Source organism: Rhincodon typus, chromosome 32, assembly GCF_021869965.1.
Source record: "Rhincodon typus isolate 14 chromosome 32, sRhiTyp1.1, whole genome shotgun sequence".
NCBI lineage: Eukaryota > Metazoa > Chordata > Chondrichthyes > Orectolobiformes > Rhincodontidae > Rhincodon > Rhincodon typus.
Window position 1 is genome coordinate 225,071 of NC_063363.1, and position 17,985 is coordinate 243,055.

General features: G+C 43.1%; 2 protein-coding genes across 7 annotated transcripts in view; both read left to right on the forward strand.

Moving 5' to 3' along the window:
• The window catches only part of treh (trehalase (brush-border membrane glycoprotein)), a 44,295-nt gene extending 43,630 nt beyond the window's left edge, over window positions 1-665 (forward strand). For all 4 annotated transcript variants that reach the window (XM_048615474.1, XM_048615477.1, XM_048615476.1 and 1 more), the window contains one exon: window positions 154-665. In XM_048615474.1, the coding sequence (XP_048471431.1) occupies window positions 154-294 (141 nt within the window). In that variant the 3' untranslated portion in view covers window positions 295-665. The remainder of the gene's footprint in view (window positions 1-153) is intronic.
• A 5,849-nt stretch (window positions 666-6,514) lies between these two features.
• Window positions 6,515-17,985, forward strand: part of hyou1 (hypoxia up-regulated 1) — a 37,157-nt gene continuing 25,686 nt past the window's right edge. The window contains exons 1-7 of one of the 3 annotated variants that reach the window (XM_048615319.1): window positions 6,515-6,640; window positions 8,986-9,068; window positions 11,012-11,105; window positions 11,193-11,271; window positions 11,687-11,841; window positions 12,279-12,355; window positions 16,841-17,022. In XM_048615319.1, coding sequence (XP_048471276.1) covers window positions 8,999-9,068; window positions 11,012-11,105; window positions 11,193-11,271; window positions 11,687-11,841; window positions 12,279-12,355; window positions 16,841-17,022 — 657 coding nt within the window. In that variant the 5' untranslated portion in view covers window positions 6,515-6,640; window positions 8,986-8,998. Of the gene's footprint in view, window positions 6,772-7,137; window positions 7,220-8,985; window positions 9,069-11,011; window positions 11,106-11,192; window positions 11,272-11,686; window positions 11,842-12,278; window positions 12,356-16,840; window positions 17,023-17,985 lie in introns of those variants that run through there. The other 2 variants (XM_048615318.1, XM_048615320.1) reach the window with 2 other exon arrangements.

Sequence of the window (17,985 nt, forward strand, 5' to 3'; positions counted from 1 at the left end):
GTCAGCTTTCCTACTCCTCTGATGCTGCTTGGCCTGCTGTGTTCATCCAGCTCTACACCTTGTTATCTCAGATTCTCCAGCATAGGCAGTTCCTACTAACTCTGGTTTATTTCTGTTCTGTCTGACGACTAATACTGTGTTGTGTCCCCACAGGTGGGTTTCGGGTGGACAAATGGTGTGGCACTGCAGCTCTTGGACCAGTATGGAGACCAACTCACATCAGGGGTCACTGGCCTGACATGCTTCACTTTGCTTGCTGTGCTTCCAGCCAATTTCTTGCTCTCTCAGTTCTGAAAAATGGTGAAAGCATTGTCACTAATTAGGAGCCTTCCGCTTCTGTCACTATTTGGCAGCATTGCTCTCAGTCACTGCCTGTTCCAGGGGAAGGTAGAAACTAAATGTAGGAAAAAATGCTCAGTGAGTGAAGGGAAAGAGATGTAAAAATATATATAAGATGTTTATGATGATGGTGGTGGTTGGGGAGGGGTGAAACCAGGTCTTGAAAGAGTTCTGGTGAAGCTGCTGCTGTTTCTCTTTAAACCACTTCCTGTATTATTTCTTCTGATCCTATTCTTGGCCTTGTGTGACGTGTGACCTCTTAAACTTGGACTGAATATAAACAGCAATAAAAATGAATAAATATTTCCTCAGATTGTTAGCCAATATTGGTGTGTTTAATTTTTCATAACTCTGGTTAAAAGTACTCCAAAGCATGCACCAAATAGCTGACGACTTAAACTGCAGAAACCCTTGGATACCTGTTGCTCACACTTAGGATTGTTGGGGATACTGTAATGGGTCCCAGCAATAGGGAGGTGAATGTCTATCCCTTTCTGGCAGGTACTGTTCCTGATTGTAATTGCACTAGAGAGGGTGCAGAGGAGATTCACCAGGGTGTTTCCTGGACCACCACAATTCAGCTATGAAGAAAGATTAGCTAGGCTGGGGTTATTTTTGTTAGAGTGGTGAAAACTGAAGTTGGTCGGTCGGGGTTGGGGGGTTGCAGAGTTGTGGTTGGGGGAAGAATCTAATTTGAAATGTACAAATTTATAGGAGCATAGGGAGAAATTTGCACATAATTGAGGGGCTAGTAACTACTGGTGCAATTTTAAGGTGAGAAGCAGGAACCTTTGAGAACTTGGGGAGGAGAAAAAAATCAAGTTGTGACATCTGGAACTCGGTGCCTAAAAGGCAGGAACCTTCCAATATTTAGGAAATATTTAGAGGAGTGCTTCAAACATCATAGCATATCAAGTGCTTGAAAATAGGATTAGAACAGATAAGTGGTTGATCAGTGTGGATACGATGGGCTGAAGATTTTTTTCCATGTTATACAAACTGTAACTCTGCGTGAGGTGGTGTATGTACTCTGGGTAAGGGTATGAAATACTTAGCTTTGGCGAGTCCTGTGGTCAAAGAGCAATTTGCTAGAATGATGGTCTTGTACCTTCAGGGCAAGGAGGGAAAATAATTATTTTTAAAGGAAGTGTGAAGATATAGATGCTGGAAATTCTGATTTCCATCATTTCCTGTTTATATCGCTGCATATCACTGGGAAATTGATGGATTTATTGTCTCTGGAGTGTACTGATTTTCAGTGAATGAAAAAGTAGTTTACTGTTTCCAAGGTAGTTTGATAGAACTTTTACATTCAAATATCTACTGTCAATTCTAAATCTGTAATGAATAACAAAAAAAAACTAGTATAAAGCAGCTATCTGTCTCTCTTAAATAGTTTAATGTTCGTAGACTTTCTGTGCAGATAGAGACTGTTCAGCCGAGCATTCCTGCAGCATCCCTGTTAGTACCAGTCCCCTGGTCTCCCAGGTCTGCATGTTATTTTTGTGTAAATAATTGTCCATCGCCCTCTTGAATGCCTCAATTGAGCCTACCTCCTCCACAGGCAATGCGTTCCAGACCCCAATCGAATGATGTGTGAAAGGTTTTTTTAGATCACCCTTGCAACGTTCTTTTTCTTTGTTCCTTTATTTTCTAACCAACTTGTTCAGAGATGTTACTACACACCTCTGGAGCAGATGGGACTTTAACCTTGTCCTCCTAGTTCAGAGGTATGGATGCTACCACCATGCAGCATGATCCTCCTCTTCAGTATTTTATATGAAACGCTTTTCACCAGTAACCAAAACTTCTAAAAGAAATGAGCCAGAGGTTTAATTTTCATTTTTTAAACAAGTCAGTCTCTTTAACTACACATACCATACAGGCATTGTTTTTAAAGAAAATTCCTTTCTCCCATTTATATTCTAAATATGAATTAATTCACCCTTTGTGGTACAGGTGAAGCATTCAAGCTGCGTATACTTTATCGGAAGCTGCAAGATAGCACTACTTGTATACCACACAGTATATGCAGCATGTAATAGACACATCTAAGCTATTTCTAAAACCAATGGATCAGATCTCCGCTCTGAAATTCTGTTACGTTCAGTCACAGATGGTGGTGGGTAAATAATTAATAGACAAATAGTGGAGGCTCTGCAAACATCCCCAACCTCAGCAATAGGGAAACCCAGCACATCAGTTCAAAAGACAAGGCTAAAGTATTTGCATCCGTCTTCATCTAGGAAGTGCCAAATGGATGATCCATCTTGGCCTTCCTGACGTCCCCAGCATCACACGTCAGTCTTCAGTCAATTTGATTCAATCTACGAACTATCAAGAAAATGCTAAATATACTGGATACTGAAAAAGCCATGGATTCCAGCAATAGTTCAAAGACTTGTGTTCCAGACTTGAGCCCCCAACCAAGCTGTTGTAATTCATCTACAATCCTGGCAGCTAATGTACTGTGGAAAATTGCCCAGTTATGTCCTGTGTATGGAAAAGCAATTACTGTCTTATCAGTCTAGTCTCTGTCATCAACAGAGCTGCCAGGTGGTACCTGCAAAGGAATAACCTGTTTGCTCACCTAGAATTTGCTTTGCCTGAGCTCTTAGTCCAAGCATGGACAAAAGAGCTAAACTCTAAACGTGAGAGTGACTGCCATTGATTTCAAAGCAGCATGTGATTGAACACAAGAATAGTAATAGGCCATTCAGCCCTTTGAGCCTGTTCCACCATTTAGTGAGATTCAACAGCTGGATGTTGATTTTTTTTTTTGAGTAGGTGATCAATTACTTAGAAGGCAATGATTTGTTGCAGTATTGAGTTTGAGAAGCAGCAGTTTAGATATGAAACATCAGTTAATTGGACAAAGAAAGGAAATGTATGACCTGTGACAGATGGGAATGCTTTAGTTACCCTGTAGTCATTCTGTAGTAATCTTGTGTCCTTTTGTGTCCCATCTCTATTTGAAGGTCAGTTTGCTATTCCTTCTAAGACCAAATGCTGCTTATTTTCAATGTGAGCAAATGGGCAGGAAAGTGGACACAAGGAGTGTTGGATCAGCTGTAATCCTATTGAATGGCAGAGCAGACTCAAGGGGCTGAACAGCCTACTCCTGTTCCAAATCCTTCATGGTCTAATACACTAGATTGATTGATGATATGAGAGTCACAACCTTGCTTCATTACCGCAGTGATTGACTGTTTAATTAAAGAGAGATGATAACTTGGAAGAATTCTCAAATGAGGCTTTGTGGATAGAACTTAGGAATGTTAAGGAGGCAGCTACTTTACGAGGAGTGTATTATAGGCCCCTAAAAGAGCCAGCGGGAAACAGGAGCAAATATGTCAAGGGTTGAGGTGCGTAAGTAATAATTGGGTAATTATACTAAAGGATTTCAACTTTCCCAACATGACTTGGGATAGTCAGTGTTAAGGGTTTAGAGGGGGTGGATTCTTTAAATGTATCCATGGGACTTTTTTTGTATCAATACGTAGAAGGACCAACAAGGGACAATGGATTGCTGGATCTGCTTCTGGGGAAAAAAGACAGACAAGTGTTTGATGTGGCAGTGGGGGAGCATTTGGACAATAGCAACCACAACATGGTATGGTTCAAATTTGCTCTAGACAAGGAAAAAGAGGGCCTGCAAAAGACAGCTTTAGATTGGGAAGGCAGATCATATTAAAATAAAGTAGGATCTGGACACAGTAAACTAGGATCAGCTTCTTGTGGCTAAGTCTACAGCAGAGCAACAGGGTCATTCAGAAAGGAGCTGGGGAGAGTACAGTACCCTTTAGGGGGAAATGCAGGAGCAATAAGTTCAGAGAACCTTAGAACAATTCAGGACTGAATAAAGAAGAGTATGGCTTTTAGCAAGTCTGAAAGGAGCAATTCAACTATGGCCGTATAGGAAGGGCAGGAAGTAAGTCAAGAAAGTACTTAGAGCGAAACGGGGGCATGAAAAAGGATTTTGTAAACAGGACTAGGGAGAATCCTGAGATTTTTAAAAATGCATTGAAGAGGTTAACCAGGGAAAGGGTAGGGCCATTAGGGACCAAGGGGGCAACCTGTGTGTGAAGCCACAGGATATTGGAAGGATGTTGAATGAGCACTTCTCTTCGGTCTTCACTCTGGAAAAGGAGAACATTTGGTACAGAATTCAGGAAAATGGACTGTGAGGAACTTGCACAGTTTGACATAGGAAATAGGGAGGTATTGGAAGCTGCATCAGGCTTAAAAACAGACAAATCCCCCTGGTCTGGATGAATTACATCCCAGGCTGCTGTGGGAGGTTGGGCAGGAAACACAAAGTTTTAATTCCTCTCTGGCCACTGGGGAAGTGCCAGAGGTTGGCTAATATGGTTCCATTTTTTTAAAGAGGCGGTAGAGATGAACCAGAAAATTATGGACCATTGAGTCTCACATCAGTGGTAGGGAAACTATTGGAGAAAATTCTGAAGGAGTGAATTAATAACCATTTGGAAAGGCATGGGTTAATTAGGGATGGTCCACATGGCTTTGTCAGAGGGAGGTCATGCCTAATTTGTTTGGTCTGTCAGCATAGCAACAGACCCTTTGGTCTAACCAGTCCACACAGACCATACTCCAAAACTAAACTCATCCTACCTACCTGTGCTTGGCCCATATCCCTCCAAACCTTTCCTACTCGTGAATGTATCCAAATGTCTTTCAAACATTGTAACGGTACCTGCGTTCACTACTTTCTCTGGCAGTTCATGCCACACACAAACCATACTTTTAAAAAAAAAAAAGTTGCCCCTCAAGTCCTTTTTAAATCTTTCTCTTCACCTTGAAGATATGGCCCCTAGTTTTGAACTCCTCCACACTCTCAAAGATCTTTACTATTCACCTTATCTACGTCCCTCATGATTTTATCAACCTCAATAAGGTCACCCTTCAACCTCCTATGCTCCAGTGAAAAACATCCCAAACTTGCCAGTCGATCTTTATATCTCAAACTCGACTTGTTAGTACTTTTTGAAAAGATGATCGTGTGTGGATGTGGGAAGTTCAGTCGATATAGTTTAAATGCATTTTAGTAAAGCTTTTAACAAGGTTCCACATGGGAGTTTGAGAAGGTTAAAGCATGCATAACCGAGGGAAACTTGGTGAGATGAATCAGAAACTGGCTTAGTAATAGGACACAAAGTGTAGTCGTAGAAGGCTGTTTGAGTGACTAGAAGCAGAGGTCCAGTGGTGTACCACAAAAATCAGTACTGGGATCATTATCGTTTGTTATATACATAAATGATATGGATGAAAATGTGAGAGGAATGTTAGTCAAATTTGCAGACTGGTAGCATAGTTAATAGTGAAGATGATGGTTGTATGTTATAAGGAGATATAGATGGGTTGGTCAGATGGGCAGACTAATGGCAGATGGTATTTAACCCTGCTAAGTGTGAGGTGATACACTTTGGAAGAAGAAACAAAATGAGGGAGTATTTAATGAATGGCATGACACTGGGTATCTTAGAGGAACAGAGGGATCTTGGGGTAATTATTTGTGGATCCCTGAAGTTAGCAGAGAATGTGAATAGGATTGTTAAGAAGGCATAGGGGTGACTTGCTTTCGATCAGTCATGCAACTCCCTACACCATATGATTTAGAAATATATTGTTCCTTGCAGCATTAGGGTGTTCCTTGCAGCATAAGGGTGTCCCTTTGCTCCAAGGACTGCAGCGGTTCAAGAAGCTAGCTCCTCATCACCACTACCACCAGTTCAAAGACAACTAGGAATGTTTAATAAAGGGTGGACCAGCTGGTCGTACATATATCCCATGGGCAAATATGGAGAAGTAGTTGTGATGTAGAATGTTCTGTAAGGGTCATTCAATCGTCATTTTCAGAAAGGAATTTGGAGGACATTTAAAGGGCTACATTAAAGAGTGAGTTTAATTGTTTCAAACAGCCAGAACATATCTGATGGCCCTTTTGTCTAGGCATGACTGAGGCTCTACACCTCTTTGTGGTTAATGACACCGGGGGCGGGGCCGGAGGAATCCTCCTACACGTTGGGTCAAACCTCCGGAAGTTACCTCTTGCAGCCAGCCTGCTATCATTGGCGTTCCAGACGTGGACCAATAGGCGGGCAGAAAGCCACCATGCGGCCGCCCACGTCGATGTGGGCCAATTGATGAGAGGTGTACGGGCGGATCGGTGGTGACGTGGACCAATCGGAGGTCGCCGCGTTCTAGCGGGGCCTGAGCCCGGAGCCGGCGAGAGAGAGACACACACACATACCGGGCCGGGCCTGGGGAGAGAGACCGGGTAAGAGATACTGGGCCGGGCCGGGTGAGAGAGAGAGAGAGAGAGCCCGACTGAGACCGGACCGGGCGAGAGAGACAAGAAGACTGGGCAGGAGACCCCAGGCCAGGGGAGAGGGAGACGCCGGGCTGCGGGTAAGAGAGAGACCGAGAGGCGGAGAGTGTAGGCAGGCAGGGAGGGGCCTTGTCTCCAGGAGATTGGCTGGGGGTTGTTCTGTGATGGGTGTCCGGCTAGGAGGAGCTCCCTGGTGGGGGCTCTGGAGTTTGGAAATGCCGCATCAGGAGTAGGTCGAGCTCCCTGAGCCTGTCCCTCCATTCAGTGTGATCTCCATCCCCAACTCCCTAGGTTCCCGGAGATTCCCACTGATTTCTGATTAAAACATAATGATTGAGCATCCCGAGCTCCAGGATAGAGATCCCAAAGATTGGTAATCCTCCACATCTGGATGCTGAACCCCTCATCCTGAGTCTGTCACCCTAATTCCACCCTCTGCAGCTAGTGAAATAGCCTCTCCATGCTGTCGAGTCCTCCCAGAATTTTGTGTTTCAGTCAGATCATCTTCCAAACTCTTGGGAGTAAAAGGTAAATCTTCTAGCTTCGTTTTCATAAGCCAGCACCTCATCCCATGAATCAATGTAGTGAATCTTCACTGCACTCCTAAAGTGCAGGCAACCATCTTTGGATAATAAGCCCAAAACTACAGACTGTGGTCAAAACCCTGTTTGAGGATTTGTTACTCTTTGTGCAGTGGGTAACGTGTCTGCCCTAAATTTATCTATTTAACTTTTCAGTCTCTTTGTATCCTCCTTGCAGCTTACCTTCTCACTCAGTCTTTCATGTCAGTGAATTTGGATGTACTGCACTCAGTTATCTTAGTCATTGATGTAGATGGTAAAATGCTGAGGCATAAGCCTGTCCATATTTATAGGTGAATGATACTGGTCAATCTTTTACATCCACCTGAAAGACAGCCCTTCCAACAGCGCGGCACTGCCTCAGCGTTGACCTTCCAACTGTGCGGCACTGCCCCGGTAATCGGTTGAGGTACTGACCTAAATTTCATGATCGAGTTTCTAAAGTGGACTTGAACTCTGAACTTTCTGATTCCAACTACTGAATCACAGCTGATATCATCAGTTGGGTACTAACCTTATCCAGGAGCTTGTTTGATTTCCCTTTATAATGTCATAAATAGTGGCAAGCTGTTTCTGACTATTTCATCATCAATCTGCATCTGCTTTGCAAGTTGTTGCTCTTTATAGAAAGATAGCAATGGTGTTATTACTGGATATAGGAAGAATGTTCATAGCTTTATTACAACTTGACCTGCGGGCCTGAGATCTTTACACCATTATAAGTGGCAATAGGAGGTAGTTTGTGACAAAAGAGGCCAATACTTTGAGAAGGTGATGTTTGGAATGAAGTTGGCTCTTGAACTCCAGAAACTGGTTCTCAGTTCTGCTACTGGATGATTTTAAATGTTTATTTTGCTGGCAAACGTCAGAAGCTTTTGTATTCTGTGAATCAATCTTAATAGATTTAATGGTACCACTGTTCAAATGATGCAGGTTACAGGATGAATGAATTTTAAGTTGAATTGACATGTTGCCTCTTAAGATGAGTGATAGATAATGTTTGGCTGAGTCTACAGCTAGCTGATTGGATCACCATTTTATTTCAGAACAAATCATTTTGGTTTCATACCACCACAGTCAGCCATGTTGTACTTGGAGGTGTCACAGTGAAAAACTAAGTGTTTTGAACCATTTTGCTTCAGGTGGATCAATGTCGAATTGTTAAAATAGGTTCCTAAGTTCCTGCTGCTGAAGTCACCTGTCTCCTGCATATAACGAAGTAATTCCAACGAGATTCACCATATAATTTTCTGTCTCCTAGGAGAGGTGAGGGAAAGGTAAACAGTTTCAAGGAAGGATGGGACTGTGTGCACAAGAGATTGCAAATAGATAACTCGGCAGCTGGCAACTGCAAGTTGTGTCATTGAAGGTGGCACAGAAGCAGATTTGATGCTTGTGTGTTCATGACTGGGGACACTGGTCTCCGGTTTTGCTGCTGGCTGATTTCAAAAGTGTTTGGTTTGCCAGTACACATCAATTTGTGCAGTGTACGTAAATGTATGTATAGTTAGACTTGCCTTGTCCTGTGATTCCCATGGCAGTGTTGGTACTTATGCCAAAGCACATTGCGTAAATATATTGTATAAGCATTGTTTCTCTCAAATATAATGCGGTATGGCTGTAGAAGCTACTGTACTGAGGATTATACCGTTGAACTGTTAGGAAATTGAAGATCGTGTGAGAATCTGACTCGCCTTTTTTTTAACCCAATAGGTAAACCTTTACAATGGACAGCAAGATGGGACTGTCAATTTGGATGATATGCTTTAGCCTGACGCACTTGGTCATGCACACTGGTATGTTTAACTTAGATTTAACTAAGATGCTGCTACAAGATTTGATCTGCAATTTTCTGTGTGAATAATTTGAACTCTTGGTCAAAGCAGTCAGCTGAGGGCTATGAGATTAGGAGCCTGATCGCAGACACGTGCTTTACTATGAAGTGCTGTTGATGTCTTCTCTCCGATTTGTATATTGTAATTTGATCTTTGTAAACCATTGAAACACACGGGGGGTGAAGTAAGATTTTTTTGTTACATAGAATAGATGGCATCAATATTGTCCATTTAACCCAACCAGTTCATGCAGATAGTAATGCTACTCTAACACTATATCCTTGTCCCTTATGTGCTTATTTGATCTACTGTTCCCTGTCGTACTGAGTTCCGCTTTCTCATCACTCGATAAAGATGTTTCTTCTGATTTCCATATTGGATGTATCAGTAACTATGGTCTCTTCACCACATACCAAGACACTATCAATGCCTATGATCACTTTAAAGAGTTCCATCAGGTCGCCTCTCTGCCATCTCATCTCTTTCATGAGAAAAGAGACCCAGCCTGTTCATTTATTCGTGATGAGTATAGCCTCCAGATTCTAGTATAGTTCGTGTAAATGTTGTTTGCAGACTGCCCCTATCCTTTTTATATAATCTAGCAACCAGAATTGTATAAATACCAAATGTGGTCTAATCAAATTCATTTAAAGTCCTGATAATTTTAGCTGCAGACTCCCCACACAAATGTAATATTTCACCAGTGTTTATTCTTTATGTACAAAATAAGGGTTATTTGTAAGAAGTCTTACTGCACATTGGGTTATCAATAAAATAAATACTTTGCTTAGTGGTACAGGCAGTGATTTACCTGAAAGCATTGAGAGTAGCTGCAAGAGAAATAGTGCTTTGAGCAGTGAACAGTTTCAGTTGGAAGATGTTAGAATGAGCAGAATGCTGAGCCTGAGAGTTTAATCTTCTTCCTGTGTAGATTCTGATTGGGTGATTTGTGAGCCAGCATTTAGAGCTGACTCTGCACTGGAGAATTATTTCATACTCGATGCTGCTGGCTGTCAATTGGACCAAAAATGTGATGGTTTGAAGTGTTGCTTTCCCCTAAGGCATGTGCCAGACAGTGGCCCTTGAGGAAAATGACTCCACAAATGCTGGCCCAGAAATCTAGTAATTACGAGTGTGTCTGGTTAATGAGTGTTAGTAGACCACCCTTGCCTGCAGGGCTCCTGAGTAATGAGCGGGAAGACAGTTTTTTTTCATGCAAAGTCCTCTCTGTCACCAAGGTTCTTCACCTGCCAGTTTTGTTTTAAATGTATTCTTCCCAGGGATGTGGGCCCCTAGAATGGCCAGCATTTGTTGTCCATCCCTACTTCCCCATGACTGACTGGCTTGCTAGGCCATTTCAGAAGAATTAAGAGTCAGCCACATTGCTGTGGGTCTGGAATCACATGTAGGCCAGATCAGGTAAGGATAGCACATTTCCTTCACTGAAGAACAAGGGTGAACCAGATGAGTTTTTATAACAATTGAAAATGATTTCGTGGTTGCTGTTACTGAGATTTGCTTTCAATTTCACATTTTTAGAATTATACATTACTTGAATTTTCTTTCCACCAGCTACCACAGTGAAGAATGAACCATATCCCCAGAGCATTAGCCAGTGATTCTGGATGGCTAGTCCAGTCATTGCCACCACACTGTTGTCTTGGTTGATGACTCAGCAATTCCAAACACACAGTCCCCTACATTGTGCTTGGAATCTTTAATCTTATTCAGTGGCGTGATTTTCAGGGTGGTGGCCACTTTATGGGACATGATTTATTTTGCGTGACTAGAATGCTCAATAGACCAAGCTGAGCCCCAACAACACACACAACCCTCCTCCTCTACCCTTCTCTCTGCCATTACCAGTCAGACAGCTTCTATTTACATGTGCTTCTCTTGTACAGATTCGGTAGCAGTGATGTCTGTGGATTTGGGCAGTGAATGGATGAAGATTGCCATTGTGAAGCCGGGAGTGCCCATGGAGATTGTATTAAACAAGTACGTGCTCCTTAACTACTTTACCAATGTAATCCTCCAATTCTGATTCTGTTTATACTGAGCTTGGGTGTGTTTTGGTTGTTGCAGAGAATCGAGGAGGAAAACTCCAGTTGCTGTTGCTTTAAAAGAAAATGAACGACTCTTTGGGGACAGTGCAGTAGCCATGGTGAGACTTTAGTTTCTCAGATAGGTTGGACTGAGGTGCCTGAGTAAGAGATCCACCTATATTTGCATTTATGGAATAATGAGCAGTTTTGTTTTTCCTTTCTGCTGCCATGGTGCAGGATGTGATGGGGGCGCAGTTCCATATCTGTTGGTCACTGTCTAGTCCTCCCCTTAATAATGAGTTCAATTAGTGTATATATGTCTTAATGTTGCAGCTGTGTTTTTGTTTTAAAAGCTGCATTTATCTAATACCTTTCACGTCCTTTGGATATCCCAAAGCACTTCGTGGTTACTGAGATGCAGATGCTCAACTTTGAAAGATATATCCAAACACAGCAGCCTGCGTGCTGATTGGTGCAGTTGTTTTGGTATGAGTATGTTGAATTCGCTAAGCTTCCTTTTGATACATTTCACAGGCGGCAAAGAACCCCAAAGTGGTGGCCCGTTACCTGCAGGATCTACTTGGGAAGCGAATGGAAAACCCACAGGTGGAGTTGTACAGGAAGCGATTCCCTGAACATCAGCTAGTGGCAGCTGATCAGCGGGGCACGGTGGTCTTCAAATTTTCAGAGTGAGTATTTAAACGAGCCAGATAAGTGATCTGGCTGTCGCTATAATGACCTTGCTGCAAGAGACACTTCACGAGATAAATGAACCTACTGATTGTTTTGTTTGTATCTCAATCTTCAATGGATTCTTTTTGTCCTTTTAGGATTCAGGTCTGCAGCCAGTAACTTTACCTTTGAGAACGCAATTTGACAGCTGTCACTGCTGTTTCTGTTGATGCTGCTGTTAAGCTCACTTGCACCTGCCAAATCTGATCAATTCTCTGTAGCGATGCAAGATTATATAAGGGAAAGCTGAATTGAGGCACATCAAGTTGCACTTGTTCAAAAGCTGCTGAGAAAATCCTTCATTTTTTCTGTCTATGCTTTGAACTACGCACCATCCAGTCCTTACTGAATATTGAATAAACAATTGTCTCTCTCTCTCTCTCTGTCTTTCCAGTGAATTGTATTATTCCCCTGAGGAGATCCTAGGGATGGTACTGAATTACTCAAGAACCTTGGCTCAGGACTTTGCAGGTCGGTGCAGTTTTCCTTAAAACTTAAGCATTTCCCTTCTGCTGTAGGTTTGACCTGATGTCATGTCATAATTCCACCAATTCTAGTGGCTCTCCTGTTCTGAAGGCTCTGAGGCAGTGTTGCTTTTTATTCATTCATGGGATGAGAGTGTTATTGGTTGGGCCAGCAGTTACTGCCTGTTCCCAGCTGCCCTTGAGAAGGAGATGGTGAGCTGCCTTCTTAAACTGATGCAGTCCATTTGGCATTGGGAAACCTGTAACACGCTTTGGAGGGGGAAGTTCCAGGGCTTTGGCCCAATGATGCTGAAGGAACGGCGATATATTTCCAAGTCAGGATAATGAGCTGCTTGGAGGGAAAGTTGCTGGAGTTAGTGTTCCCATGTATCTGCTACCCTTGACCTTGTAGATGGTAGTGGTTGTGGTTTTGGAAGCTGCTGGGTGACGGTCTTTGGTGAATTACTGCAGTGCATCTTGTAGGTAGTACACACAACTGCTACTGAGCATCGGTGGTGGAGGGATTATCAGTCAAGCCACAGCTTTGCTCTGGATGGTGTCAAATTTATTGAGAGTTGTTGGAGCTGTAGGCATCCAGACAAACATCCCCACTTCTGACGTTATGATAGCAGGAAGATCATTGATGAAGCAAAGAACAAAGAAAAGTACAGCACAGGAACAGGCCCTTTGGCGCCAATCCAGATCCTCTATCTAAACCTGTCGCCTATTTTCCAAGGATCTGTATCCCTCTGCTCCCTGCCCATTCATGTATCTGTCTACATACATCTTAAATGACGCTATCATGCCCGCCTCTACCACCTCCGCTGGCAACGCGTTCCAGGCATCCACCACCCTCTGCATAAAGAACTTTCCACGCATATCTCCCTTAAACTTTTCCCCTCTCACCTTGAAATCACGACCCTTTGTAATTGAGTCCCCCACTCTGGGGGGAAAAAGCTTCTTGCTATCCACCCTGTCTATATCTCTCATGATTTTGTAGACCTCAATCAGGTCCCCCCTCAACCTCCATCTTTCTAATGTAAATAATCCTAATCTACTCAACCTCTCTTCATAGCTAGCGCCCTCCATACCAGGCAACATCCTGGTGAACCGCCTGTGCACCCTCTCCAAAGCATCCACATCCTTTTGGTAATGTGGCGACCAGAACTGTACGCAGTATTCCAAATGTGGTTGAACCAAAGTCCTATACAACTGTAACATGACCTGCTAACTCTTGTACTCAATACCCCGTCCGATGAATGAAAGCATGCAGGATGCCTTCTTGACCACTCTATTGACCTTCAGGGTATAATGGACCTGAACACCCAGATCTGTCTGTGCATCAATTTTCCCCAGGGCTTTTCCATTTACCGTATAGTTCGCTCTTGAATTGGATCTTCCAAAATGCATCACCTTGCATTTGCCTGGATTGAACTCCATCTGCCATTTCTCCGCCCAACTCTCCAATCTATCTATATTCTGCTGCATTCTCCGACAGTCCCCTTCACTACCTGCTACTCCACCAATCTTAGTGTCATCTGCAAACTTGTTAATCAGACCAGCTATACCTTCCTCCAGATCATTTATGTATATCACAAACAACAGTGGTCCCAACACGGATTCCTGTGAAACACCACTGGTCACAGTTCTCCATTTTGAGAAACTCCCTTCCACTACAACTCTCTGTCTCCTGTTGCCCAGCCAGTTCTCTATCCATCTAGCTAGTACACCCTGGACCCCATGCGACTTCAGCTGAAGATGGTTGGGCCTAGGGCAGATCCTGAGGAATTCCTGCTAAGATGTACTAGAGCTGGGATGACTGACCTCCAACAACCACAACCATCTTTCTATGTGCCAGGTATGATTCCAACCAGTGAACAGGTTTTTCCCTGATTCTCATTGATTCCAGTTTTGCCAGGGCTCTTTGATGTCCAGGGCAATCACGCTGGAATTCAGCTCTTTATAGCTTTTGTTTAAACAGGGATGAATGAGGTCAGGAAGAGAGTGACTCTGGTAGAACCCAAACTGCATGTCAGTGAGTAGGCTATAACTGACCAAGTGCTGTTTAGACCACAAGAAATAGGAACTGTAATAGGCTCCTCAAGTCTGCTGCGCCAGTCAGTAGGATCATGCCTAATCCAGCATTCCTCACGTCCACTTTTCTGCCCTTTCTCCATAACCCTTGGTTCCCCAATTGATCGTGAATCTTACCTATTCTGACAGCTTGCTAGCACTGTTGATGACACTTTCCATCACTTTACGAATGATCGGTAGTAGACTGGGGCAGTAATTGTTGTGGGTTGCACTGTGGCTCAGTGGTTAGCACTGCTGCCTCAGTGCCAGGGACCCGGTTTCAATTCCATCCTCGGGGGACTGTCTGTATGGAGTTTGCATGTTCTCCCCTGGGTCTGCGTTGATTTTCTCCGGGTGCTCCGGTTTCCTCCCACAGTCCAAGATGTGCTGGTTAGGTGGATTGGCCATGCTAAATTGCCTATATTGTCCAGGGATGTGCAGTTCACGTGGTTTAGCCATAGGAAATGCAGGATTAAAGGGGTGGGTAGGATTCTCTACAGAGGATTGATGTGACTCAATGGGCTGAATGGCCTGTTTCCACACTGTAGGGATTCTGTGATGGCCTGATTGGGTTTGTCCTGCTTTCTGTGCAGAGCACATACCTGGGCATTTTCCACATTGTTGGTTTGGTGCCAGTGTTGTACTTGTACGCTAAGGGTGTGGGAAGTTCTGGAGCGCATGCCTTCAGTACCGTTGCTGGAATATTGTCAGGGCCCAAAAAACCTAGTGCGTCCAGCTGTTTCTTAATACCATGTGGAATGAATGAAATTGGCTAAAGCATCTGAAAAACTGGGTAACTCTGGCAAGATGAATCATCTACTGAGCACTTGTGGTTGAAAATTAGTACAAATATTGCACCCTCATCTTTTGCACTGATGTGCTGGGCTCTCCCACTATTGATGATAGGGATTTTAGAGGAGTCTCCTTCGCCAGTCAAGTATTTTAATTGTTCAGCACCATTCACAACTGGATGTGGCAGGAATGCCAAGATTATATCTGACCCATTAATTGTGGCATTGTTTAACTCAAATTAAACAGCAAATGGTAGTTTGGCATGCAAGTAGTCCTGTTTTGTAGTTCCACTAAATAAAAACCGAAAGAACTGCGGATGCTGTAAATCAGGAACAAAATCAGAAGTTGCTGGAAAAGCTCAGCAGGTCTGGCAACATCTGTGAAGAAAACGTCAGAGTTAACGTTTCGGGTCTGGTGACCCTTCCTCACCTGACCCAAATGTTAACTTTGATTTTTTTCTTCACAGATGCTGCCAGGCCTGCTGAGCTTTTCCAGCAACTTCTGCTTTTGTAGTTTCACCAGGTTGACACCTCACTTTTAGTTATGCTGGTTTGCTTCTGGCATGTCCCCCTGCAATCTCCATTGAATGGGAGTTGATCCCCTGACTTGATGGTACTGATAGAGTGGGACATATGCTAGATCATGAGGTTACAGATTTGTGTTCTGGTACAATATTGCTGCTGGTGGCCCACAGTGCCTCATGGATGCCTCATCATTAAATCATGGAATGTGTTGCAACAGAGATACAACAAGGACTGCCGGTCAGTAATTCAGGAGCTGGAAACCTGGCTGCGTGCTTTCCCTGAGTAAAACTTCTTTCAGTCCAAAACTATAACCGATGATTAGAGTTTACTTAGCTCATAATACCCTTCCTGACAGATTAATATTTACTGATCATTTCGCTCATCATCATACCTAAAGGGGCTCTGAACTTTCCACATAGCATATTGATATGGGTCTTGGCAATCTTTCTGTAGTAATTCAGACGATGAATTGAAATTTTTCTGACATAAAATAATACAATGGTTACAGCATGGAGGGCGACCATTTGGCCCATTGTGTCTGTGCTGGAATCATTTCCACGCCCTGGTCTTTTCCCTGGTGAGCTGCAAATGGTTTTTGCTTCAAGCTGGAGATTGTGCAAGAGCAAGCTTCCTGCTCCTGTACTTTAACATGTACACCATTCTAGTACCCATGTTCCTTCCTAACACTGCAAATTATTAATTGTTTCTGACTGCCAGTACTTTAAAGACCAAAAAAGTCTTGTTTTAAAGTGGTTTAGTTTTACAATTGTTCTTATTTAACCTCTTTTTATTGTAAGTTCCAACCATTCCATTTTCTGCTGAAATCCAATCCACTTCTGAGGAGTAAACCTAATGACTTGGCAACCATCGATGGAAAACTTCATTTATTATCTTTAAACAATGTTTGTTTAAATTTGAGAAATAAAGTTCATTGTTTATTCTTGCTTATATTTTGCAGTGTGTCAACTGTTTTAAAAACATTTTCAAAACACTGGAACACAAAATGCTTGTAACTTGACATCTTTGGGTGGTAATGTGGCTAAGATATGACTCACTAGAGATTTTTTTATATAGTTGTTGACTGGTCTACCCTTGTCCTGCAGAGCAGCCTATTAAGGACCTTGTGATCACTGTCCCAGCATACTTCAATCAGGCAGAGAGGCGGGCAGTCGTACATGCTGCTCAGATGGTGGGCCTGAAGGTCCTTCAGCTCATCAATGATAACACAGCTGTGGCCCTGAACTACGGTGTGTTTCGGAGGAAGGACATTAACGCAACAGCCCAGGTAAGGTGTTTGTTATGAAAATGCACTGGTTTCAAGGATCACTTGTTGAAATACAAATTGAATTTCAGGTTCTCCAATGATTCAGGGATTGGGAAAGGTCGAGTCTAGTGCCCATTTTCAAATGGGAGGGTGTGCTGGTTGGGAGGATTGATATTGATAATGGGGAGGGGGGAGTTTGCTCGTGATGAATTTGGAGATACGTACAGGAATATAAATATGATAGTTATGAAAATCATTCAGAATGGCCTTTTAGCAATGAGACATATGAAAGGAATCATGCAGCAGTTAACAAAATGGTTAATAACTCTTTGGCAGATTAATCAAACCAGCGTGTGCTGTATGTAAGAATTTGTTGCAGGTGCTGAGAGGTTGCAATCCATGTCCATTGATTTTTGCCAGGACCCCTATGATTCTATCATTAATAAATAGTCAGTTCCCAGATTGGGAAGGAGCTACACTTAGTTCTACTTTCTGGTAGCATTTGAACAAATCTCATGTAGGTGGAAAGGCTTTCATTTCTGAAGTCTCAGAGAATTTGAGGAGCCTTAACATATAAGGCAATGCCACCTGAAACTAGCTTTAAACAGGAGATGTGGGATAACACTGTAGAGCTGGAGAAACACGGCAGGCCAGGCAGCATCAGAAGAACAGGAAAGTTGCCGTTTCGTGTCGGGACCCTTCTTCAGAACCAACCCGAAACATCAACTTTCCTGCTCCTCTGATACTGCCTGGCCTGCTGTGTTCCTCCAGCTCCACACTGTGTAATCTCTGACTCCAGCATCTTCAGTTCTGACTATCTCTTAAACAGGAGATGTGGTTTATTTTAAGAGAGAGGGTCTTAAAGAATGGAGAAGACTGGCAGGATTATTGGTACAGGTGGAAAAGTAATAACTTGGTAGATTGGGAACCAGACTGTTCAGGTACACACATCAAGGTTTCTTGGTATGGATCACAGGTTTGCAG